Below are 24413 nucleotides of genomic sequence, written 5' to 3' on the forward strand. Positions count from 1 at the left end.
GCTGGATTAAGGAACAGCTTAAGTACAACAGATAGAGTGAGGTATTCTACCATGCTACAGCCTCAAACTTTTAAGAGAACAGCTCAATAATTCATATTACTTAAATGTATGAGTATATATACACATACATCTATGTATACTTACAAAGTATGCATATTTATGTAAAGCTTTTCAAAATGCACACCAGGGAGAAATGTTCTGCAATAAACACGTTGGAGGTTTTTTTTTTCCTTTTTTAAAAAGAAACACTATACCTTCTTAAGTAGGTTTTGCTGTTTGTTTATTATACAAATACAAGGACTATAAGCACTCACATTCCTAAAATTAAACTCAGTTACTGTACATTATATATTTTGAATGCAAATGCAAATAAGATGAAGATAACATGTTTTCTCAAGTTGATCATATACATCAAATGAATAAATAATGAATGCTGACAAATGTTTTATGTATGTGAAGACAAAGTGGTTTGTAGTAATTTCCACAACTTGCAAAATGCCACAAAACAATCTTGATGGATTTTACTTTTTTTTTCTTTTTCTTTTACAAATTCCCACTAAACAGAAGATGAAGGAGGTAGATAGATTTTTAAGTTACAGACATCTCAGATACATATCTTAAAAAACAAGAAAAATTACCTAAGAGTAAAAACATGATCTTTCTCTATTTTTTCCCTTTATTTACAGTATTTACAATACATTGTCCAATATTTCTTCCAGTATTAAAAAAGTATGCCTATATGAAAATGAAAAAAAATAAATTAAAATAAATAAGGATTAAGTGAAGTGTGCTGTGAGAAATGCCTTGCTAGAAATTTAAAAAAAAAAAAAAGCCCAGAAAAATAAGGACATCTTTGAAGTTCGCCAGAGCAAATGAGTAACTTCATGTAGCTATGTTAGATGACATTCCTGTGAAATAATGGTATATAAGTAATAAACCACATTTGAAAAACCATACTTGTAAAGAAAAAAAGGATTATTACAAATGACTGAAAACCATTAAAGAAAAGGCAAAATATGCGATGTGAGTTTAAGGAACAATGACTGGAGACCTCACAATTTCACATTTCAGAAGATTCATTTTTTAATGTATCTGTGGTAATATAAAAGATCTTTCTAGAAAATATCTAAATAATAATGAGAGGACTTTTAATATTGCTTGATATAGACTAATGATGCACCTCACCTATTTAACATCAGAGAAATTTTTGTGATAGGTTTTATATCTAGTCACAAGATCAATGAAAAACACACCATTAATATCAATGTTTCAGTAAATCAACTGTTCCCTCTCTTTGTTAATGACCTGTCACATGTTTATGGAATAGTTTCTTGCTCATGTAATTTTTCATTTCTTTTTCCCTTGTATTTACTTAAAGACTGTGATTCAGTAAATAATGAACTAATCTAGGACTTTGATGAACTAATCTAGGACTATTCCAAAAATAATATATACCAGTGGGTTTGGATCATGGTTACCCTGACACTTCTGTTTTCTTTTTTTTTTTCTTTTTCTGCAGATTCTCCTTGTCCCTTATTATTCTACCTGCTAGGTAGTGAGACAGGTTAGAACACATCATGAGAGATCAATCAGTATTCTGCCATCAATATAGCACTGCTCAATTATTTATACCAATCTCCTCTTGCTGCGCAAGTATATTTTCCTCATCATAACCTTCTATAGAACTATCTTAACATAGACCATATACATCATGTTCTATCACATGGCTTTTGTTCTGCATTTGGGATTCCAAGATGGCTGCAAGAAGTCAGTGTTTTACCATTCTTACAAATTGGTGTATGTCCACTTCTTGCATTTACTCATTTATTTCAGTCTAGCATCCTCCTTTATATGTGCACTTAAACAGCTTTTGTATAATACTAGATGATTAAAACCTGCTAATCCAAATTACAGAAGTCAGTGTGACGATATGAATGGGTAAGGTGAATGGAACATTGTCAGAAGCATATACCTCTAATCTATTAATACATCTCATTCTATTAATGTAAACATGTAGAAAAAACCCTTTTCTTATATGTGCCTTTCAGACTAAATGAATAAATAAACAAGGTGTGTGGAAACAGAGATTTAAATGAGGTTTTGTACATTTAGGAAATTAAAATTACAAAATGACCTAACTTTGTTCTTTTTAATTCTATCGCATTAGTACTATGCTGCATTAACTTTTCACATCAGGCATAATTCCAGTCACTGGTTACTGGAGTTTAATTATCACCTCTTTTTTATGGAAAGGAAGATAACTATAGAACAGATTTCAAAACAAACTTGATTTAGCATGCGAGGCCACTTTTTATGTGATGGGCCACATAACCTTCAAATACTTTCATAATACTAGCACTTACCCACTGTTTTATATGATAGCTAATAAATTGCTAATTTGCTTAGCTCATCTAGTTCTTACACGTAACTGTTTCATATTTGGTAGCAAACACCAGGAGGCATTAAAAATACATCATTGTGAATCACAATCATCCATGTCAGCATTTCAGTGGAGAAAGTTGTGGGGAAAAAAAAAAAAAAGAATTATTGAGGAGAGAGAATACAGTATCAGCATCATCTCACAGCCCAAATACTGAGGAGTGCTTTATGAACTCGGTGACTTCAAAACATGCAAACAGCACTCAGATCTCCCGAACTGATGTGTGGAAGGAAGACTCGCTGGGCGTAAAAGCTAGTCAAGGACACAGCAGCATCACAAGAGGAGTGAGTTGAGCAGATGCAACTCGAGGCTGCATGGTTGCAGATCCTGAGTTGTCAGGACTGCACGTTACATTGACTCTAACAAAGGCTCCTTTGATGCAGAAGCTGCTCTGCCATACCAAGCCCCCTCTCAAAGCAGTTTTTATCTGCTGTAAATGTATATAAGCCCTGGTACTTCTGTTTTCAGTCAGAGTTCACATTGACAGAGGGCTGAACCTCTGTCCCGTTGCATTCTCTCCTGCTGCTACAGAAATAAACCACTTCTGCCTGACCTGAATCTGCAAAATAGGCTGAGTGTTGATGCTGCAATGGTGCTATGCTCTGTTCTGTCTTCCTAAATATTTCTATATTTTGATTTGCTATAGGAACGAGGAACAGATCTGTATGGTAAGCTAGAACAAATACAGTTGCACCTAAATTGGTTTTATGGTCATTTCCACCACCTGAATATTTAAAGTGTTCGTCATCATTTGTAAGTAAGAGGAAATTTGTATTTCAGTTATTTTAGGATCCAAAGACAATGTTCTGTGCAAATCCATGCCTAACATTTAGCTACACAAACATTTATAAATGTTAAAATCACAAAAATAATCTGCAGCTATAAGAAGAGAATATATGTATTGGTTCTTTCCTCAACATTTTCTTATTCTCTCAGTATTTCTTTCTCACACAAGCACAAATGTCACACATCTTTCTCATTGGTGTAACTTTATGGGAAAAACATGCAATGCCCTTTTGCAGATGATATTGCCACAGCTATTGAGTGAAACAACTGCAATAACTACACCTAGAAACAGAGTTGTGAAATACTGAAGATCTATTTTTATATTGTACTTTTTATTAAGTACAGTTAATTTTATATTAGAACTAATGTTCCTGAAGTCATATTCTTCAGTCTAAATATGGACATGAAAATGTAAGATACTGTGGAATTGTTAGTGAATTTTAAGAAAAAATAATAATAAAAGCCTTTCTGAGTATATAGGCTTATAACACAGCTAGCTTTTAGTTCAAATATTTCATTTCATTGCATTCAAGACATAGTGGATTAGACTTCTTGCCAGAAATAAAAGCACATCATCATAATTGTTATTCCCAACAAATAACAACAAAATACTTTAATAAAATTTCCACTGCTTGCTACTTTTCTTAACAGTAAGATGGGGATAATTTCACCTTCCTTTAGCTGTTGACAAATAGTAATCTAGTTTAAGCTAGTTGTCTAGTTTTTTTCTCTGGAAGATTGATAAACTTCTGCATGAGAAGACAATGAATCAACCATAATATTTCAGACAACTACTTAAGGATGGAATACACTGTGTATCAAACTGCCTTTCTTTCATTGATTAGAAAAGGTGTGTACATATCTGACTTACTTATAAATGAAATATAATTTCTAGAATGGTAAAGCTGAGGTAAATGAATGTCTAGATTTTTTGTTAAAATACTTTCTGGAAAGTACAATAATTTTGACCAAAGAATGAACTCAAAACTCAGTTTCTTTTCTCTAACAGTTTTATACTTCTCCTTAAATATCAGTAGATTTTCGTTGGACAAAAAGACTTGGCAGAATTTCTTGACTGATTTAGACACCTTCACCCCAATCTTGGAATAGAAAGTTATTTCACTATTTTCTATTAAAGAAAAAGCAAAATATAACTTTTATAAAATAACAAATATCCTCTAATACCTTTGTTGTTATCCATTCCTCCAACAGCATAAAGTGTCCCAACTGTAGATTTCCTAGGTTTAGTTCTTGGACTTTGCATGAGAGTTCTTCTCTCTGGTAAAAGATGGTATTTCATGGCTTCCAGAATAAGCTTCTGGCATTCTAGGTCATCCTTAAAAAGCACATGGTTTTCTAGGTCAGCCAATATCTGTGAATGACACGATTGTGAATAAGAAATGCTAGAAATTCCTAGAAAAGCAACACCATGCAATGAAAGATCGCAAAACTGATGTCATAAGTATATCACTTCATTGTAGAATACAAGGGTTTACAGGGCTATTTTTCTTGGAGGAGGGACAGGAAAGTAAATATTTAGTTGATTTTTAAAAGTCTCTAGGCAACTTTCAGATCACTGTTTCACTATCCCTTAAGACTACAATCTTACTACTCTTACTGAAGACATTGAAGAAAATTAAGTATTCTCTTGTAGGCTACAGCCTGGCTTATTTTACTGGTTTCCAACAAAACACTGAAAGGATCCAGAAGCATCTTTTTGCAAGCATCTTGAATGTGCAGTCATATAACATGACAACGTTCTGCAGTATTTTATGTAATACTTTCCAGGAACAACCCTTATTTCTAAAACCAAACCAAACAAAAAAAAAACCCCTAACAACAACAACAAAACCAATAAAAAAACAAACCAAAAGAAGCAAAAAAACCCACCCAAACAACTTGCTTGTGCAAGTTTTGAATCTATTGTTTCGCTGTATTATTGGCAAAATTAAGGATTAATAATCCAGATAATGTAATTATCACAATTGGCATAAAAACTATAATCAGTCATTACCAAAACAGATTGCTCAGTGCATATACCTGAAGGAATATTCTATTCTGTTTCCAAGGAAGAAGGTTACAAGTTGTAAATGCTAAGTGTTTGATTTACCTGCCTGTATGTACATAACTACTGGCTTTTGAGATGCTGCAAATCACCCTACACATTTTCAAGATCCACTGGACTAAGCAACCTGGTCTAACCTCATAGCTGACCCAGCTTTGAGCAGGAGGTTGGACTAGAGACCTCCTGAGGTCTGCTCCCACCTGAATGATTCTACGATTCCGTGATCTGATTGATGTCAGGCCAGAAGACTGCAATGCTTATGCAGATTTTGTGCCAGATCTGCCAGACCCATGTAGATATTTCAGATACCCTAAGGCATCAGAATTCAATCAAACTCTCAATGTCTATGTTTAGACAGTTGAGTATTACCTCTAGATGCTGATCCCTATATTCTGCTGACTATCAAATTAGAGCAGGTTTTAATTGTATATGGTAGCATATCTGTACAGTCTGGTAGATTTCTAGATCTCATAGAACATCTGTCTGGGAGACTCAATCATTTTCAGAGAAGCAGCTGAAGGCCAGGAAGCAGAAGAATTTAGTTTCCAGAGTCTATGAGGAAGTATCTCCCTCACAGACACATATATGCAAATGTATGCAAACTGCTTTGCAGTTGCCTAAACCCAGGCAGCTAGATTCCTTTTAAGGACTCTCAGCTACTTCATCTGGACTTCAATGGCTGCTGAAGAATGCATGAATGTCCTTTGTCCATCTGTCAGCCTTTTGCAGATAACACATGCTTTGTGACATCTGAAATATTAATAGCTGGTACATGTAGACAGCAGCCTCCTGCTCTGATTTTAGGTGTCAGTCATGAAATGAATCTATTCAGGTCCAAAGAAAGGCATTACACTCTGCAGTATCTCTGCTGGTGATCCAGAACTCTTATTTTACATGGCTGATGACCTAACAGATAATAGACCTGCTTATTAAAAGAAGTGAAGAGGGAGGTCCATCTAGCCTAGATAAAATAGGTCTCTGACTGTGGCCATAAGTCAAAATCTATGGAGCAAACCATAAGACTATTTCAGAATATACAGTAATTCCCTTTAATATTTCCCCAGTGCCCAACTTTCAGATCAGGGACGTGCTGAGGTAGATGTCTTTTCCATGCATTTTGTAATTCTCAGGGGCCTTATCTTCCACGAACTAGTTCAATGTTTCTTTGAACTCATGTAAATTTGTTGCATCCACAATATGTTTTCACAACAAATTTGGTCTATCACTCGCTGCATATGAAGGTTTACCTCCCTCTGTTTCAAACCCGGCTCCTGTTGCTTCATTTGCTTTCACTCAATTTGTTTCATTCATTTCTTTCTTTCAGTGCCCCCTAATTCTTCTATTGAAAGAGAAAATGAAGAACTGAGCCTTGCTATACCAAGTTCTTTATAATATTCTAGACTTCAGTCATATTCTTCATTAGTTGACTGTTTTTCTAGACTGAGGAACCTTAGCTTAGTTAATCGTTGCTTATATGAAAGAATATTCAGTTTTGTTAGATTCTTTTTGTGAAGGGAGCAGAACTGCACACATTATTAAAGATAATGGCAAACTGTGAACTTTTGTGGTGGCATAATGATGTGTTCTGCTTTGTTACTTTTTTCTTTTCTAATAACTTGTAACTTTTGATTTTGTATTTTTGCCGACTACAGATCTTGAAGCTGACTTTTCCAGAAATTCTTATTGTATACACTCAAAATTTCACTCCTGAATGGAAGTGGCTAACCCAGAAACTATGATTTTAAATTTGAAGTTAAGAGCTGGCTTTTTTGTAATTTGCTTATTTATTTATTATTATTGTTCATTCCCCAGGCACATAACATTAAATTTACCTACAATAAAATTGTAGATATGCAGTTATTAGGAATGCTGAGTGGGTTAAACACTACTCACATCTTGTGTTGTGCAAAGTAGAATATTACCTTTAATATATGTACAAAAGCTATGTGGCAATGCAGAAAGATTAGTATAAGAGTAGTAAGATTTGTGCTATTAATAATCATGGACTTTTTAGAGTGAAGGAGGACTTCATTTCTCATTAGTCTCTAACTAGGGTACTTGTAGTCCATGGGGAAATTGGTAAAACTTCTTGTATCTGGAAAGTTTGATTCTATTATTAAACTACAGAGCAAACTCTCTAAGTTGTGGAGACTATGCATTGCAGTGGAAGACTGATGATTCCACAATGATGAAAGAAAAAAATAAATGTATGAAAAGCAAAGACAGCTAAGATATAAAGGGGCTGAAAATGTATGTATCAATGTATTTTGGTAACTTCAAGTATCTTTCAGTTTCTCTGAATAAATTGCTGTCAATGTGCCAAATCTGGATTAATGTAACAACAAGTGAAGAACTTTTTCCTCCCAATCAATACTGAATGGCTCACATGCTTTCTTTCATTTAGGCAGATTAGGTTTTTGAAAATTGTCACATCAACTTTCCATGTCTGGTGGGACAAGCATTTTTCTCATCTTACATGGAAAATGAGGTATAGAAGTCCCTCCATATATTTGTTTTCCCAAACTCTATTTGCTATTATTTTCTAATAAAAAAACAGTATATATCATATTCATTTTTATAACTGTGCATGATTATTGTATTAAGAAACTACTGAAACATCTTTGAAACAGCAGCAAAATAATAAACAACTGACTGGAAAAACAAGAAGAATATTGAGATTGCTAATATGAATTCAGTCTCAGAGAAATGTTACAGAAAAGATTTGAAATTAAATCTGCTGCTCTTTTAAATTTGTCACAGATTCCCATTCTGGCATGTTCCTAGCATATATGTATCTTTTAAACTAATTAGTTTCTACTGATCTATATACTCGAAGGAGATATTCCTTTGACCACAGAAATTCAGTAAAAGGGAGCCAATATCTTATACAGAATTATCTTACATTGAAGGTTTACTCCTCAGAAACACACTTGGCTGTGTCTAGATTTCAGATAATTTTAAAAAGAAAAAGCCTCTTTTGGAAAAACAAGTTCACTAAAGAGGCATTAATACTATGGTCAGTTTAAAACAACGTATACTTACACGTATCATATAAGTGCTTTGTGGCTGCAGGCTCAAGATGCTGGGTTGTCAAGAGTCTTATTAAAATAGTATGAGGCACAGGCAGAATAGAAATAGACACATGCAAAAACCAGCAGAGACATTTGTGTTCTTTAATGGCAGTATTTTTAAAAGGGGTCCCTATACATGGTTGAGGTTAGTAGCTTGATATGAATGTTTGCAAATAAATTGCATATGAAATAAATTATACTTGAAAATATTCTTAAACTTTGATATTGACTTTTTTTTACAGCAAAATGGCCAGCTTCCAAAGTCTGCTATTTTCAGTCAAAATGGTAGCCCCTTAAAATTTTATTAGGAAGTGCATTAAAATGTATACTACTCTGACATATTTGTTGAACTATATTATGATCTAACATACACTACCTTCATGTTGAACCTCATGAATTTAAATATCAAGATTCTGTTCTCTTCTCTTATAGCTGGTGTGTGTTTTCACATGGATTGTAATGTTACTATGTGAAACACAGCATTTCCAGATGTTTTTACATTTAATATTAATGAGCTAGGGTCAGTACAAGAATAGCAGAATAATCACTGGATTTTTACTGTATTTCTTTGTCTAAGAAAACCGAGTCTATGGTTAGCGTCCAATTTATTTTCAAATTTATTTACCTCCCCTAGTGTGTAGAGGAAATTACAATTCTCAGGAAGGTATTTAAGCTATTAATTTTAGTAACTTTCGAAAGAGTGTATCCTTATAATCTTGGCAGCCACGGTACAATGGAAGGGCTCAGAAACTTCAGATTATCAAGCAATTAAAAGCAAGTACTTTGTATTCTAGATATGGTAAGGATTTGTGTGTACATGTGTATGCGTGTTCTGGTGTTGGTTATTATGCAATTAATATTACTAAGTAAGAATATTAAAGTGTGCTAATAAGCAGCAGTATTAATTATATTTCATAACACTAGGTAAATTTATATTTCATAATATTTAGATTTTTAATATATCTTTTTTTGTGATTTTTTTCCCTTTGAAGTGCTCAGCACACTACTCAGTAGATTAAAAATCAAAGATCTGAAGACAAATTATGTTCAGAGTTTAGGCAGGATGATCTCTTATCTTGCAAAATGATTTAATGTACATTTAGGACTACTGAATCAAACTCTGTCAACAATTAATTTAACAGAATACAGGCAGAAGAAAGCTGAGAAATCAAATTATCAGTTTCCCCTGCACAAATTTGAGGTAATATATTAAGTCACCTATAATTTCTAATACTTAATGGAATTAATGGACAAGGATTTTTATGGCAAGCTTATTATATCAGTAAGGATCGCAGTCAAACAATCATATTTGGTGACTTCCTATCAGACAGCTACTTCTTTATTCTGATGTTGCAAGCTGTGCCTACGCTCTTACAGGAAATATATATCTCTATGAGATCTTCCAACTGAGTTGCCAGATGTTTCAAATAAAGAAGTAATAATCAGTGAACACTGTCCTGTCCCAAAATTCTGAGATTTCATGCACCAACCACAAATAAAGGCTGAGTGTCTTTTTCTTTCCAATTAGAAATTGTTCCTAGAAATGAAAAAAAAAAAATTATAAGTAAAACTTTAAATGCAGACAGAAACCTGTGTTCATTTCCCTCAAAAAAAAAAAAATTACTTATGGCCAAATCTTAAAAATCTTTTTTGTCAAAAAAACCCCAACTCCTAACTAACTAAAAAAGTAACAGTAAAAAAAAAATAAATCTTGTGGGGTAAAATATACAATTCCAAGGCCTTTTCCCAACTGTGAAGATATGGCAAAAATAGTTTTGAGGAAAATATTCATTCCTCCTTCCTACCCACTGATTTTAGCACATGGGCTGACTTGTGATAAACATTGTATTTCTGAATGTCCTAATGGCTAAACCCTGTGAGTGAGGGGAAAAAAAAGTTGAAATTAAAGCTACTGTTTAGAAACCAGAAGTCAGGCAAAGCTGTTTCATGTTGTCTAAACTTCAGTAACCTGCTTCAATGTTTTTCTACTCCATAGCTACCTTTCCTTGTTATATCAAAATAATCAATATATTTTTATTAAATCAGGATGCACTTGATCAGGAAATTCAGTTAATAAGAATGTTTCCCTGGAAACCATATTATGTTCAGCTTGTTCTTCCATGGCTATGACATACTTTAGTAAGAGACAATTGTATCTAACATTAAATGAAGATTTCTGGGGTTTGTAATACGTGGAAACTCAGAACTGTCACCTCTGAGAAGACCCACATCAGCACTACTTCAGCATAGTTACTTCTAGCATTGCTAGAACTTCTCAGACTAAAATTCTAAATAGAATTATAATAGAATTCTAAATTCTGAGAATTTTAGTAATTTTGTGTCATCATGCTTCTCATTTTTCCCAGTTAAACCCCCCACCAAGTCCTTTCTCAGCTGTACTTCTAAATTACTTTCAACACAATGCTGCAAAGAGCAGGCCTGCTTCAACTTAGTGAAGCACTTTCAGTTTGAGATCTGGAGTGAAAAGTACTCAAGTACTGCCAAAAGGAAAGTCAAGTCTAACGAGTACAAAAGGAGGAGTTTGGTACTGGTGCAGTGACTGTCAGTGGGTGCACCATGAGACTGCACCCTTATTGCTGCCTGTCTTGCTGCCACCGTCGGCTCCCACCTACCTCCCTCCCTCCCTCCCTCCCTCCCTCCCTCCCTCCCTTCCTTCCTTTCTTCCTTCCTTCCTTCCTTCCTTCCGGAGCAGCTCTGCTTTTGCTGCTCCCTGACAGGTCTCCCCCAGCCCCTCTTTTATCCCATCGATTGCAGCTATGCAGGTGAGAGTATTAGTGATTTGATTAGTTGATTTGAATGATGTTAAGTTCAATCTCACATATTCTAGTCTATAATATGTCTATTTATTGTGATTTAGAATCTTGAATAGAACTTAACAACATATAATTGTTCCATACCCTGAACAGTATTAAATTTCATACCCAAACACGTTCCCAAATATGTTAATTTTATCGTAGACGGAAAGCAACTTCCAGTTCTTTAAAAATTATCCCAGTATCTAGATGCTTTCTCCCTGTAAAAAATCCTACAGTCCTGTGCCCTCAGAAACTTACATGCCAATGCTACGCGGAACACAGGATTAGCCTTATCTTAATAGTATTAATAATCATAACAGAAGAACAAAAAGCTTAAAATCTTTAAATGAACTGTGAATACATGAAATGTGTTTTTTATGGCACATTTTGTTTAACAAAACCCATGAGTCTTTCTTGATCCAAAATGTATCTGAAGTCACTTGACAACCTTGAGTTGGAGGAACGCATTACCATATGAAACAAAAATCTGAAGAAGGAATGACCTGAAGTTTGCACATTGAATGGTTTTCAGGAGAGATATTTGATTAGCCATCATTGTCCTTTTATGTGTCTTCTTCCAAGTACAGATTTGTTACGGTTAGTTATTGTTGATGATCAGAGTAATGCAGCTACCAGGAAAGAATAGAGGCTTCTGATATGTAAGGTCATGATTGTTCTTTGTACAGATCAAAATGAAAAGCAAATAAAGGGTTTGTATGAATTCCTGGGAAGTATAAAAATACTATTTTAAAACTTTCTTTAAAAAAAGTACTCTGTCCGCTTTCAAAGCCTTACCATGCTTATGCTGCTCTAGCTGTTAGGAAACACTGTGCATCTTTGGAAAAAATTCCAATTAGAAGAATTTTTATCTGTCTAAAGCTGGTAGAAGAGGAAGTCATTATTCCTACATCATTGTACTGGCATATGAATGAAAGTATTTCAGTTGCCTAATGTGGTGAAATGAATAAATTGTTTGACACTTTATATTTTTTATCTATAAGACGACTGCAAGAAATGTCTGTAAATACTATTGCAACTTCAGATTTCAACTTAATTCATTGTTACTCTGATTAAAACTGTATATATTCATTTTAAGAAATACCACTTAGGCTATTTATGCTCCACTGCAAACATGAAGGAAAAAAAGTCCCTCATGAAGTGCTACTTCTTTTTTACAAAACCAATAATCTTTGAGATACTTCTGTTGGATGCAAACCCTCTTGTTATAAAGACTACTTGTTTAATAATATTTAAACTTCATATCACTGAATCATAGAATGGTTTGGGTTGGAAGGGTCCTTAAAGATCGTCTAGTTCCAACTCCCCTGCCATGGGCAGGGACACCTTCCACTAGACCAGGTTGCTCAAAGGCCCATCCAACCTGGCCTTGAACACTGCCAGGGATGGCTTTAATTAAATATAATATCCTTATTTAAAAATGTTTGAAGCCATGTGATAAACAAAACAATGAGTTATTTACTTTCTTTTTTTTTGTTTCATCTTAAGATTTTTTTTAAATGTTCCATTTTCAAAAAATTTATGCAGACTTCCTTGCAAAAGCTGAACGTAGGTTCTGCAATAGGCAACAGATCAGCAGTTGCCATTTACATTTTTCATAGGTTAATTGATCTTAGAGACCATATGTTTTTCAGGACAATTCTGCAATGATTCTGCAACAGTTTTGTTATTTCTTTTTCCAAGAACAGCCTGATGTCAAATGTAATTATTTCCACTTAAAGTAGAGCTTGTAGGTAGAAACAACACTATACTCAGATAGTATTATTAACAGCATACTAAATGGATGTACTTCTGTATGAATACATTCGGTCATGCATCAGTTAATTCAGGATTCTGCCTGAACAAACATATCCATGTCTTCTCTGGGATTAAAATGGTGGTTGATAAGAACAAGATCTTTGGTTTAATCTACAGGTATTGAATAGACATTAGCCATTATTAAAAACTTAAATAAAATTGATGGCAGATAATTTAAAAGCTAATCTCACTAAGAAGGTTCAAATCAGGAATAATAGGCTTTCACTTAAATTGTGATTTTATATTATTATAAATCTTGTTAAAAATTAGCTAGAAAAGAACAAATGCTGCTTTTCATGATCTAGGTAATAAAGCACTCACTTTCTTTTCTAGAAGTGATGGAAGTTTTTTTGTTTTTTTTTTTTTTTTTACCACAGGTGTTGCTTTTTTCTGGAAGGCATGATAGCCTTTGCTCAAATGAATTTGATTTTCCAATGCGGAGTCCTAATTTTTAATCTAGATGAACACATTCCAGATGATTCCCAAACCTCACTACATTAAGATATATCCTGAATCATTTTATCTACTTACTGTCACAAAGTATAGTAGGAAAATCATACTGAAAATGAATATATAATATGGACAGAGAAAACTCAGACTTAACACTTACTACTATAAAGTATGATATTACAAGTAATTTTGAGTTTACCAATTATGAATTAGTCTTCACAAACAGGCATTTTTTAAGAGGCTATGTAAGTTTTTCACATTTATGGTGATTGTCTACCGGGCAATACAAGGAGATTTAATTTAATTATTTCACTCCCTGACATATATCGAAGAACAAAAGTTTTTGAGTTTTGGACTGATATATTCAGAATTAACATTTTTTACAAAATGTGGGATTTTTTCTGCAGAAAATATATGCCAGTTCTTTATAATTTTTCTTATTTTTATTTCAGTTGAAAATTTACAGCCCATTTTCTGACTAGCTTCTCCAATCTTAAATATCCTTACAGCATAGTTTTTGTATGAAGGTGCTTACATGCTTGAAAAAGTGGGTAAAAGCATCTCAGAATCAAGAATTCTCCAATACTATGGGTTAGCTCTAAAATAATTTTCTTCCTTTGTCCAAGGTAAAAATGAAAGATATTTATTAAATTAATTACAGAAAGGTACTGGGGAATGGAATTAAAGTATGCTTTGCTTCTTTCAATTTCACTTTAATTTTTGGTCTCGCAACATTAAGTGAATTTCCTGCTTAACATCTATACTTGAAAAGAACAGATTTAAGTAAGAGAGAATTATGGCTCTCTTGACAATGCAAGACGTCCATTTAAATGCCTGCATTAGAACTTTAAATGGTTTCCACTAATAATATTATTAACTATTCTCAAGTAAAATGAGCAAGATATTTCAGTCATCAGTAATATTTTCTACTATGGAAAAATACACAAGAAATTTTATTTTTATACATACCAAACAAATTATTCATGAAAAAATACTAAGACAACAGGAATGAGAACAGCAGCATGTTTTCACTGTTGTGAGACACCGAAAGTATTTGGGGCTATTGATTAGGCATCTATTACTACCATGTTTAAGAACTACATTTAGAGAGCAATGATATAGTAAAAAAAAACACTTTAAAATTTAGATTAAAATTTAGAATAGTGCTTAAAAAAAAGATATCAGAAATTATATATTAATTTGAAAACTGGGCCAGTTTTGTACATAAACAATTCACTTAATTTTGCATAACAATGTACAACTTCTGGAATCATATAATTGTGAATTTGCTACAAATATGTTTTACCACTTCTTTTAACTCTTACTTTTAAATTACCATATTTTGAAAGGAAAATAAAAATGTATTGCAGTCATAAAATTATTTTTCACCAATTTTCGTGCTTTGAGGATATGCTAAGGTGTTACCAACAGTGTCATTATTTACCTAGATCCTGATTTGCAAATGGATATTAATTGAAGTAGATTAAATCAGTTAAACATTCCCTTACTCCCTCCTTTAAGTCTTTTAAAAAATACAAAAGTTGTTATCTTTTCTGGACTCCTAAATGTAGAGATCACAAGGTCACAATGTGATCATGTATGGCGCTGAAGTTTAAACTCCATTTCTAAATCCCATTTTATCCAACTAAACCTTAGCAATATTACTTAAAAACCTTTTTGTTTTGCTAGAAATTGAATGAATTGAGCTAAATCCAACATAATCATCTGCTTTATTCACTTGAGTGTTTTGTAATTAGGGGCTGTAAATTGAAATTTAAAAAAAAGCTGATACCTAATTTACCTTTTTGAGTTTTTATTTGTTTTTAGAACAACCATTTCAATATATTACCTTAGAAATAAAATAATGAAATATATTTGCAATTAATAAATTCTCTAACTTAGCATGTCTCGTATTGTTTTGTTTTCTACCATTTTCTTTCAGCTTATTGAACATTCTGGATCTATTTAGAGTTCTTTCTTTCTTATTCATGTTTAATTAATCATTTCAGTAAACCTATTTTAGCTCAGAGATGATTTCCAGGCATTTTTCTGTAGTAACACAAACATTCAGTACATGAAATTCAATATTTGTGTTGCTCATGAACTAAATTATTCATAATGCATGAGTTAGTCAAGCCAGCTGCTCAGCTAACTCACAAAGAAAGAGACTATACTAAATCCCTCAGATTTCTGTATTCTCAGAGAAAGGTTATTTTCTCCTCAGCAATAAGATGCAGCAGACTTAAGGATCTTTAAGAAACTCTAGACCAGTTTTTTCTTGAAACATACAGCTAATCATTTCTATTACAAATAATCTACATTAAGATTTACTGCTTAGACACAACAGACTTTCACTAGTCTGTCTGTAACTCTGTGATCTGTGTAGGCATGCAGGTAATAATATATGGCAAAGAGATCAATCCCACAGCAGTAATAGTGAACAGTCTTGGACTGGAATTTTGGAAAGAAATCTAATTGTGTTTTCTGTCTAACAGCCGAACTCTGACATCTGCTAAGATGGTATTTTTGGTGATCACAGTCACTGGCAGAGGAAATGTGTTCGGTGTTTAATTGATTTGTAATTCCAACTTTTTCCCCACACGTCAAAAGTCATTTCACATTCAGAAGAAATTTTAAACTGGCTTTCTACCCTTCAGTTATAATCCTGAGTCCTCCCTATCCCTCCCCCATATCAGGGTACAAAGAACAAAACAAAACAAAAATAATATAGCAGAGCTGAAGTTTGTTTTCCTTAATCTATCATTAGGTTACCAAAATGAATATATTAGATTAACAAATAATCACACACACACATGTTCTCTAAGGCTTTACATTTGATATAAAAATGAAGAAACTGGGGTTTGTTTCCCCCACTCTCTTGAATAAACTAAGTAATGGGATTGGAATATTCATTGGTAGCATCTGTGTTAAGTAATTAAACTGTAGTGTTGAAACCACTTTCACAACATTAACACTTCCCCAATGCTTATGATTTAATGAGCCCATTTATTAAAATCTTCAATATTATTTTCTGGAAGTGGTCCCTTGTTATCTTTTATCACACTGTTCAAACTTTAATTTTAACTTAATTTGTAAATATGCCCACACTTTTTAGGCACACATTCTGACTTTCGTTGGACTACTGGTACTACTCAGTGTATCCTTGAAACTGGTACTAATTTGATGAATTTACTTAGCACACTGATATGTTAATGATTCAAATGTTATTCAATCTAGGAAAAAAAGTGTTTTATTCCCCCCCCCAGCTTCTACCTCTAGTGATGTCTTTTCACGATTTTATAAATCTATGGATTTTACATGGTGGCTGAAATAAGGAGTGCAAAATCTAAGATGCAAGCTTTCTGCACACTTAATTATACTGATGCAGAGATCTACATTTAACATCATTGTGCTAGGCTATCTCTCCAGTAAATGAAGGAAAAAAATCTTTATTTCAAGATAGATCCCTTCTTAAAGTAAATACCTATCTCATGTGTTAGATATTTACTTTCTAGATATCTAAAGTTAGGTGAGATCAATCTGTCATAGAGTACTTTGTATTTTTTCTTCTCTAATCCTTGAGGAAAAAAGTAATATCATAATTCTGAGACCCATGAATATTTTGCAATAGTGTTAAAATACTACGTAAGAAATAAGAAAAGTTCTAGAGGTCAAATTGCATTCATAAAGAAGATGAACAAAAAAATCACATTAAAAAAAGGAGAAAATAAAAAAAATACCCCAACACTAGAAGCAACAAAAAGGTCGGGCTATGACAAAATATTCTTATTGTCTGGTCTCCTTTGGTTCAAAGGCAGATGTTTTTATCTGAAGCTCTTCTGAATCAAATTCTTTTTTTTTTTCTTCAGAAAGTGATAAATCAAATAGAAGATTAGGTAAAAGCATGACAGATGCCAGCAAATTGAATGCAAATGTTATTCAGTCAATAACAGGTAATAGCCTACATTTGAAAATTACTGTTTATTTTTAACTGTAGTTACCTGTTAACTGTAGTTAACTGTGCTCTACCAAAATTGATGACATTTTTATAAAACTTCTATAAGAGAATAACTACAAAGAAATGGAACAAAAGCAGCATCTTTTCCCTAAATAATGTTCTCATGTTTCAAATATGATCTTCAGGTCTTAGAAATAGGCAAAAAGAATGGGTAAGAAAACCTTATATAAAAAGGGGACTGTCTATTTATAAACACCTATTCCATATAGTGTATTTCAAGGATAAATGTTATAAATGATTAATATGAAGCATTCTTCCAGTACATATATAATCTCTGAAATGTTGATGGCTCAACTAGAACTAGAGAGGAACATGTTTCTGATTCTGTGTTTTTCTATTACGCCAAATCCATTTAAGGGAGAAGGAAGGATATAGAAAACAGCACTACACTGCAAAAATTGGGACTTAACATTAGGGAAGGGGAGTCCAACTCATCTCTTAGACCTCTATCCTTTTCCAGGAAGACTATTCAAGATATCCCATTGTACCAGTCCAAGCATTTGCAATCCCCTTTTTTCCTTCCTTCTTTACTTAGAAGTGACAGATTTCAAACCATGTTAAGAGCAATAAAGGTTTGTATTTTTACAACTACCTGTTGTTAACAACTACTGAAAGTAGTGATTGACCTTTCCCTTCACTACCTTCAATGAGTTATATTTGCATGACCTCTGGAGGCATGATCTATGGAACACCAACAACCAGCTGCAAAACTTGCCATACAGAAGGACAGTTTGATCTTTGCTAGGGTCAACTCTCACCTGTTACTATTCTGATAAGCTAGTTACTCTAAAACTAGCTTAGATACCTCCACATTAAATTACAGAAATCATTACTGATCTGGATGATGGGGCAGAGTATACCCTCAGCAGGTTTGCTGATGACACCAAACTGGGAGGAGTGGCTGACAGTGACTGGGAGGGTCGTGCTGCCATCCAGAGGAACCTCAACAGGGTGCAGAAAGGGGCTGACAGGAACCTCATGAAGTTCAACAAGGACAAGTGCAAAGTCCTGCACCTGGGGAGGAACAACCTTGGACACCAGTACACGCTGGAGGCCACCCAGCTGGAAAGCAGCTTGGCAGAAAAGGACCTGGGGTCCTGGTGGACACTAGACTGAAGAGGAGCCAGCAAGGCACCCTTGCCACAAAGAAGGCTAACAGCGTCCTGGGCTGCTGTATTGCCAGCAAGTCGAGGCAGGTGATCCTTCCTCTCTACTCTGCACTGGTGGGGCCACACCTGGAGTGCTGTGTCCAGTTCTGGGCTCCCCAGTAGAAGAGAGAGAAGGGAATTAAGGGAGACTAGAGAGTCCAGAGAAGGGCTGCTTAGATAGTTAAGGGATTGGAGACAGGCTGAATCTACTCCACTGACAGATTTTAATGACTTTCTGGTTTGGGGGTATTTCTGGCCCACACTGAAAGGTCTTGCTACCTTGGTTATATCCCGACAGCACTGTGAAGTCTGCAGAAAGCTTGGTTTTCTCCTATGATAAAACTTCCCTCTCCAATTTCTTTGTTGCCCTCATTAATCAAAATAGAGCCCACTACTACATGATAAACTCCACAAAATCATTTAAAAATCCAGTAGAACTGGATTTTTGCTATTATTGCCACTCAGGAGCAAAATATTTTACTGGAGAGTGAAACAACAGTGTTCATTACATACAGTACAGTTTGAATCTGATGGCAATTGTCATGTTGTATGCCCATAAATGAAAACAAAGCCAGGACAGGTCTAAGGGAATCAGGTATCTGAAAACGTACTCAAAGCAAGATTGCTAAAAGTGGTCAGCAACTTGCAGCTCTGTTTAGGAATGTAAACTACACTGGCAGACTTTTAAAAGTGCTTAGCACCTATCCATTTTCATTAAAATTGCTATGAACAGCTGGGTGTTAAGCATGTTGGCAAGTCTCAGCATATCAAGTAGACACCTAAATGACACCAGAGCTTTGTTGAAAGTTATGCTAATTTTCATTGCTGAGATCCATGCAACCTATTATGATGCAGTTTATTTGTACGATTAAAAAATAAATGTAAATGAGTTTGATCTGGAAAATGACATGGGGTGCACCACTGTTACTTGATCCACCCCCACTGAATTTACTTTTAATAGTTTCACTGAACATATAGGATTTTCAGATGTGAGTTATAATATCACACATTCAGATGTGAGTAGGCACCCTACTCAGTTAAAATTTATGGAAAGAGCTTAAAAATATGTCGCCAAAGAGGATGACTGAATAGCCACACACACACTGAGCAATTACTGCAACAATCTGATACAATTTATGATCTGACAGTCACTAAGACAGAAAAAGATAGAAAGGTGCCAAATAATGACTATAAATAATATGACCTTGTAAAACTATAAACAGGCAAAATTTGTCTTCTCAAAACTAAAGAAATCATTTTATGGAAATAAAACTGTATTACACATTTAAGTAAGCACTGAAAACAGTGCTGTTTTGAAGGTCAAGGGAAGATGTGCTCTTATATTCCCAGAGCTTATAACTGATTTGGACAGTTAATATAATCTAATGTATCAATAAATACCTGTTTTCACATGAACACACTCTACACATTCTCATGGGGACATTTATGAGAATGAATGTTTCACATAGAATGAACTGCATAGAATGAGTAACAGAAGTAGAATATTTTTATCAAAACATTGTTATGAACCTTCGACAATGGGGAATTAATATAAAGAGAGGAAAGGTTTGTATTTTCTATTCATCATTGTTATTCCCCAATAATTTTATGACTATGTGCAAAAGTGATTTACCTAGTGAAGATCTATTCTTCCAGTAAATAAATTTATCCCAACATATTTAGTAGCAAACCATATGCTCAGTATACCATGAGACACTGAATAAAAAGTCAGGTAAGTTGCCTGTGTGTAGGATAAAGAAATGGTATTATAGCATTATGTTGCCACAACTTATTTGAAGAGCATCTCACAACAGCTTCAAAGCATTTACTGATACTTTACTGATATTTACTCATATTTACTAAACTTTACTGATAGAAAACTGTATTTGGAAATGAATGTCACACATAGCTGTGTTGAATGGTTATCATTTTCACTGTTTACAAATTTTCACATTGTCACTTATCTACGCAAGAAATGCCAGCCATATTGACAGGACTTTTGGACACTTAGAATTAGCTAAAAGACAAAAAAGATCCCTTTGAATCATATCTGCACACTGCATTGAACTATCACATCTTTCTTCAGATAAAGTATCGGCTGACAAGATACCTCCACAGCCAGAGAAGTTGTCAAAAAAAAAAGAAAAATGTTAGCTTTACTGCATGATCTATATAAGAGAAGCAGAGAAATGGCAGCATATTCTGCCTCTAGTGACTATAATCAACTAAGTGCCATTTCACAGGCAAGTGAAAATTCAGGCCTAGATTTCTCCTACATTGATAAACTAATAGAGGAATATGGAAACCATCCTAGAAGCTTGCCTGGAACCTCCTTTTTTATGGACCGAGAAGTTATTAATTCTTAATGTATTTAATTTATTTTTATTTACTTGAAGTTAAAATAAAAATTACATTAAAAATATTGTCAAACTTCCTCACATTTCCAAATTTCTATTATTCTGATACAGGTTGACATTTAAATTGAGTGATTGCTTAATTCACTTGCATAAAACCAAGCATTTAGCACCATTTGAGATGCCACATGGTGTCTAAGAATCCACACAGGCCAGTAAATATGGCACTGGATTTATGAGGGAACACTTCCAGAAAACCTGATGGGAGCCAGGCAGCACGATAATCCATGGCACCTCTCAAATCAGCACATAGGTTTGTTCCTATGTGCTGAGAACTGCACTAGATCTTCATTGTCTACAGTGGGAGGTCAGGAATCTATCTGATGTGGAGAAGCCTACGCACAGAGGTGAGTAACAAACTGATTCATACCTTCAGTCCTTTCAGATTAAAGTTATAATCTCCTGGCATCCAATTCATTTAGAAAAGATTGAAAGAATTCACAAAATGTTGTAAAGGATGATTGAATATACACACATACTTAGCATTTACCCCAGACCAGTAGGTGAGAAGCACTCTAAAAAACCTAGAATGCTAGTCAGGTGTAAATTCATATCAGCTGCACTTCTTTAGTGATGCTAGGGATGGTAAGAGAACTGAAAAAAGTTACCACTTCATATTATCAATCACACTGCTCTGAAGGAGAAAGTTAGAAATTGACCGACATAGAGTGATACCCTCCATTTTTGCTAGTAAAGGATCCTTCAATTGGTTCGTCTAGCCCATTATATACTGAAAAGGTCAGAACCTGATGAACCTCAAAGTTTGACGACTGCCTGGTTAATTGCTTTTTTAGCAGTATAAAGAAATCCCTCTTTGCCAAATGCCAGCTGAGCTGTGGAAAGAATTTACAAGTTTGCTTCACAACGTCAGTTATCGAAGCTACAATTTAAAGGGTTTCTACTCAATTATTACATGCAAATTCATATACATTTTTAAAATCATGTATGGTCAGATGTAACGTGCATTCTGAGGGGATTTAGAGGCTTAGTATTTCCTACCAGTTCCCTACAACATCTCTGTATAAATAAGAATAGAACCCATGTGGATCAGTTCACTTTCTCTCCAGGGACTTACAGAGTATTTACATACTTCACTTTATAAGGACTGGATTGTTTCTGCCCCTGGGCAAGAAACCTAATTTAGATGCCTATAGCAGTTTCACTGGATCTGAGATGCGGTGTATTTAATACTCAAAGACTATGTATTATCCTACTGATGTGATCTGCAAGCCTCTGGAAGTGATATTATTAAAAGTGTTGCAGAGAGAAAGGCAGTAAAATCTACGCTTTACCCTATGTTATTTTTTAGCTTTCATAGTTAACCAATGATCTACTATTACAAGTAGTTGCAAAAAACATCCACTATAAACACAGCACTCTGGTGTAGTACAAGTTATCTTTAACTTACCCATTTCTGCAAGTAAATATTTGTGCTCTTTTTATCATGCACATCTTTGCTGAGAAACATTATAACATAACATCCTCATTCTTTACTAGTCATACTAATCTAGGCAATCAGTATCATGTGTTAACCCCTAACCCTTGTTTGTAATTTCCTTCAGCAGCCCAACTGTCATTAGCAACTTCTCACACTCTTAAGAAACACTGTAAAAATAATGTTTTGCCCAATAGAAGCTCATTCTTGACTCATGCTGTAGCCTCAACATTAACAGATACATTACACTGTGTACAGACAATCAGCAAAAAAAAGCTTTTCGTCTTAGTAAATGCAACTACATCACTAGTCAACAAAACAGGGCTAGGCAGAGGCTCAAACATCTGATGAATTGCATTGAACATTTTCCAGGTACAGCTTGAGTCAGGGAATAGAAGATACAAGCAGAGAAGAAACCACTCTGTTTTGGGAAAGGAGGAAAGAAATGCAAGGAGAATTCAGTGACAGAAACTCTTCTATACTGTTTGCTTTCAAGGCCAGATGTTAATGTTTTAGCTTCAACTGCAGACAAGGTTAGACTTTTGCCTGTATAGAATTAGCGAGGATTCAGATGAGCTGTTTTGCTCCCAGAGCTGTGGGGATGGTAACGACTACCTCACGCATCATGGGGAAGGTATTCATTAGATGATGGGTCAGGGAACTAGGTGAGAACACTTTTAGCTGTTCTAGCCAGACCTTAATGGGTATATCTTTCCACAACGATAGATTTTCACTTCTAACTAAAATAGGTTCACAAGAACATTCTACTATAAAGGAATGAAATAAATGTATATGTATGTGTGTATGTGCATATGCATGTGTATGTATATCCGTGCTCCAATATATGCTGAGGGCCATCCAGCTGGAAAGCAGTGTGGCAGAACAGGAGCCAGCAATGTGCCCTTGCTGCAAAGGCGGCTAATAGTGTTCTGGGCTGCATTAGACACGGTATTGTCAGTGGGTCAAGGGAGGTGATCCTTCCCCTCTGCTCAGCACTGATGAGGCCAAATCTGGAGTGCTGTGTCCAGTTCTAGCTTCCTCAGTACAAGAGAGACATGGACATTCTGGAGAGAGTCCAGCAAAGGGCCACAAAGCTGATGAAGGGACTGGAGCATCTCCTATGGGGAAAGGCTGAGAAAGCTGGGACAGTTCAGCCTGGAGAAGAGAAGGCACGGAGGGCGGATCTTACTAATGTGCATAAGGGAGGGTGCATAGAGGATGGAGCCAGGCTCTTTCCAGCGGTGCCCTCTCAGAGGACCAGAGGCAATGGGCACAAACTGAAACACAAGAGCTTCAGTCTGAACATCAGGAAAGACTTTTATACAGTGAGGGTGACTGAGCCCTGGCACAGTCCTTGGAGGTATTCACAAGCCATCTGGACATGGTCCTGGGCAACTGGCTCTAGGTCTCCCTGCTTGAGCAGGGTGGTTGGACCAGATGACCTCCAGAGGTTCCTTCCAACCTCAACCATTCTGTCGTTCTGTGATTATGTATATGTTTATCATATCATGTCAAAAAAGACATATCCACAAATTTTCTTTAGTGTTTTTGCTTTGGTTTACATGTCCTAATTTTGTTAGATTTTTAAAAACGGTTTTATTTAAATTTCATTTAAAAATAGTGCTGCAATTGAGGGCAACTGTGGTACCTTTTAGCTACGAAAAATAGCTTCTTAGAGTTTTTGAACAATTGACAAAATGTCAGCTTAATGATAGTTTTTATTTGTTTCTTAACTTGTTTATTAACCTACCCTCAGTGAAGAATGCTATTAAAAATCACAGGAAAAATATTTATGATATGTTTGTTAATGAACAATTCAAGTAAATAATCTAAAATACTTCAGCATTAACAAGGTTTAAGGCTCTCACCAAATATTTACTCCCTGAATCCTTTAAGAGTGAAAATGAACATATACTAAGATACATTTTCTGTACAGATCAACACAAAATATTTGG

The 24413-nt window shown here is 34.6% G+C and overlaps 1 protein-coding gene across 1 annotated transcript in view; it reads right to left on the reverse strand.

The window, feature by feature from the left end:
• Nucleotides 1-24413, reverse strand: part of KLHL1 (kelch-like family member 1) — a 164750-nt gene that overhangs the window by 63791 nt on the left and 76546 nt on the right. Inside the window, exon 5 of the mRNA XM_010575247.1 lies at nt 4412-4598. Within this exon, the coding sequence (XP_010573549.1) occupies nt 4412-4598 (187 nt within the window). The remainder of the gene's footprint in view (nt 1-4411; nt 4599-24413) is intronic.

The sequence above is a fragment of the Haliaeetus leucocephalus genome, unplaced genomic scaffold (assembly GCF_000737465.1).
Source record: "Haliaeetus leucocephalus isolate CR32 unplaced genomic scaffold, Haliaeetus_leucocephalus-4.0 Scaffold462, whole genome shotgun sequence".
Lineage (NCBI taxonomy): Eukaryota > Metazoa > Chordata > Aves > Accipitriformes > Accipitridae > Haliaeetus > Haliaeetus leucocephalus.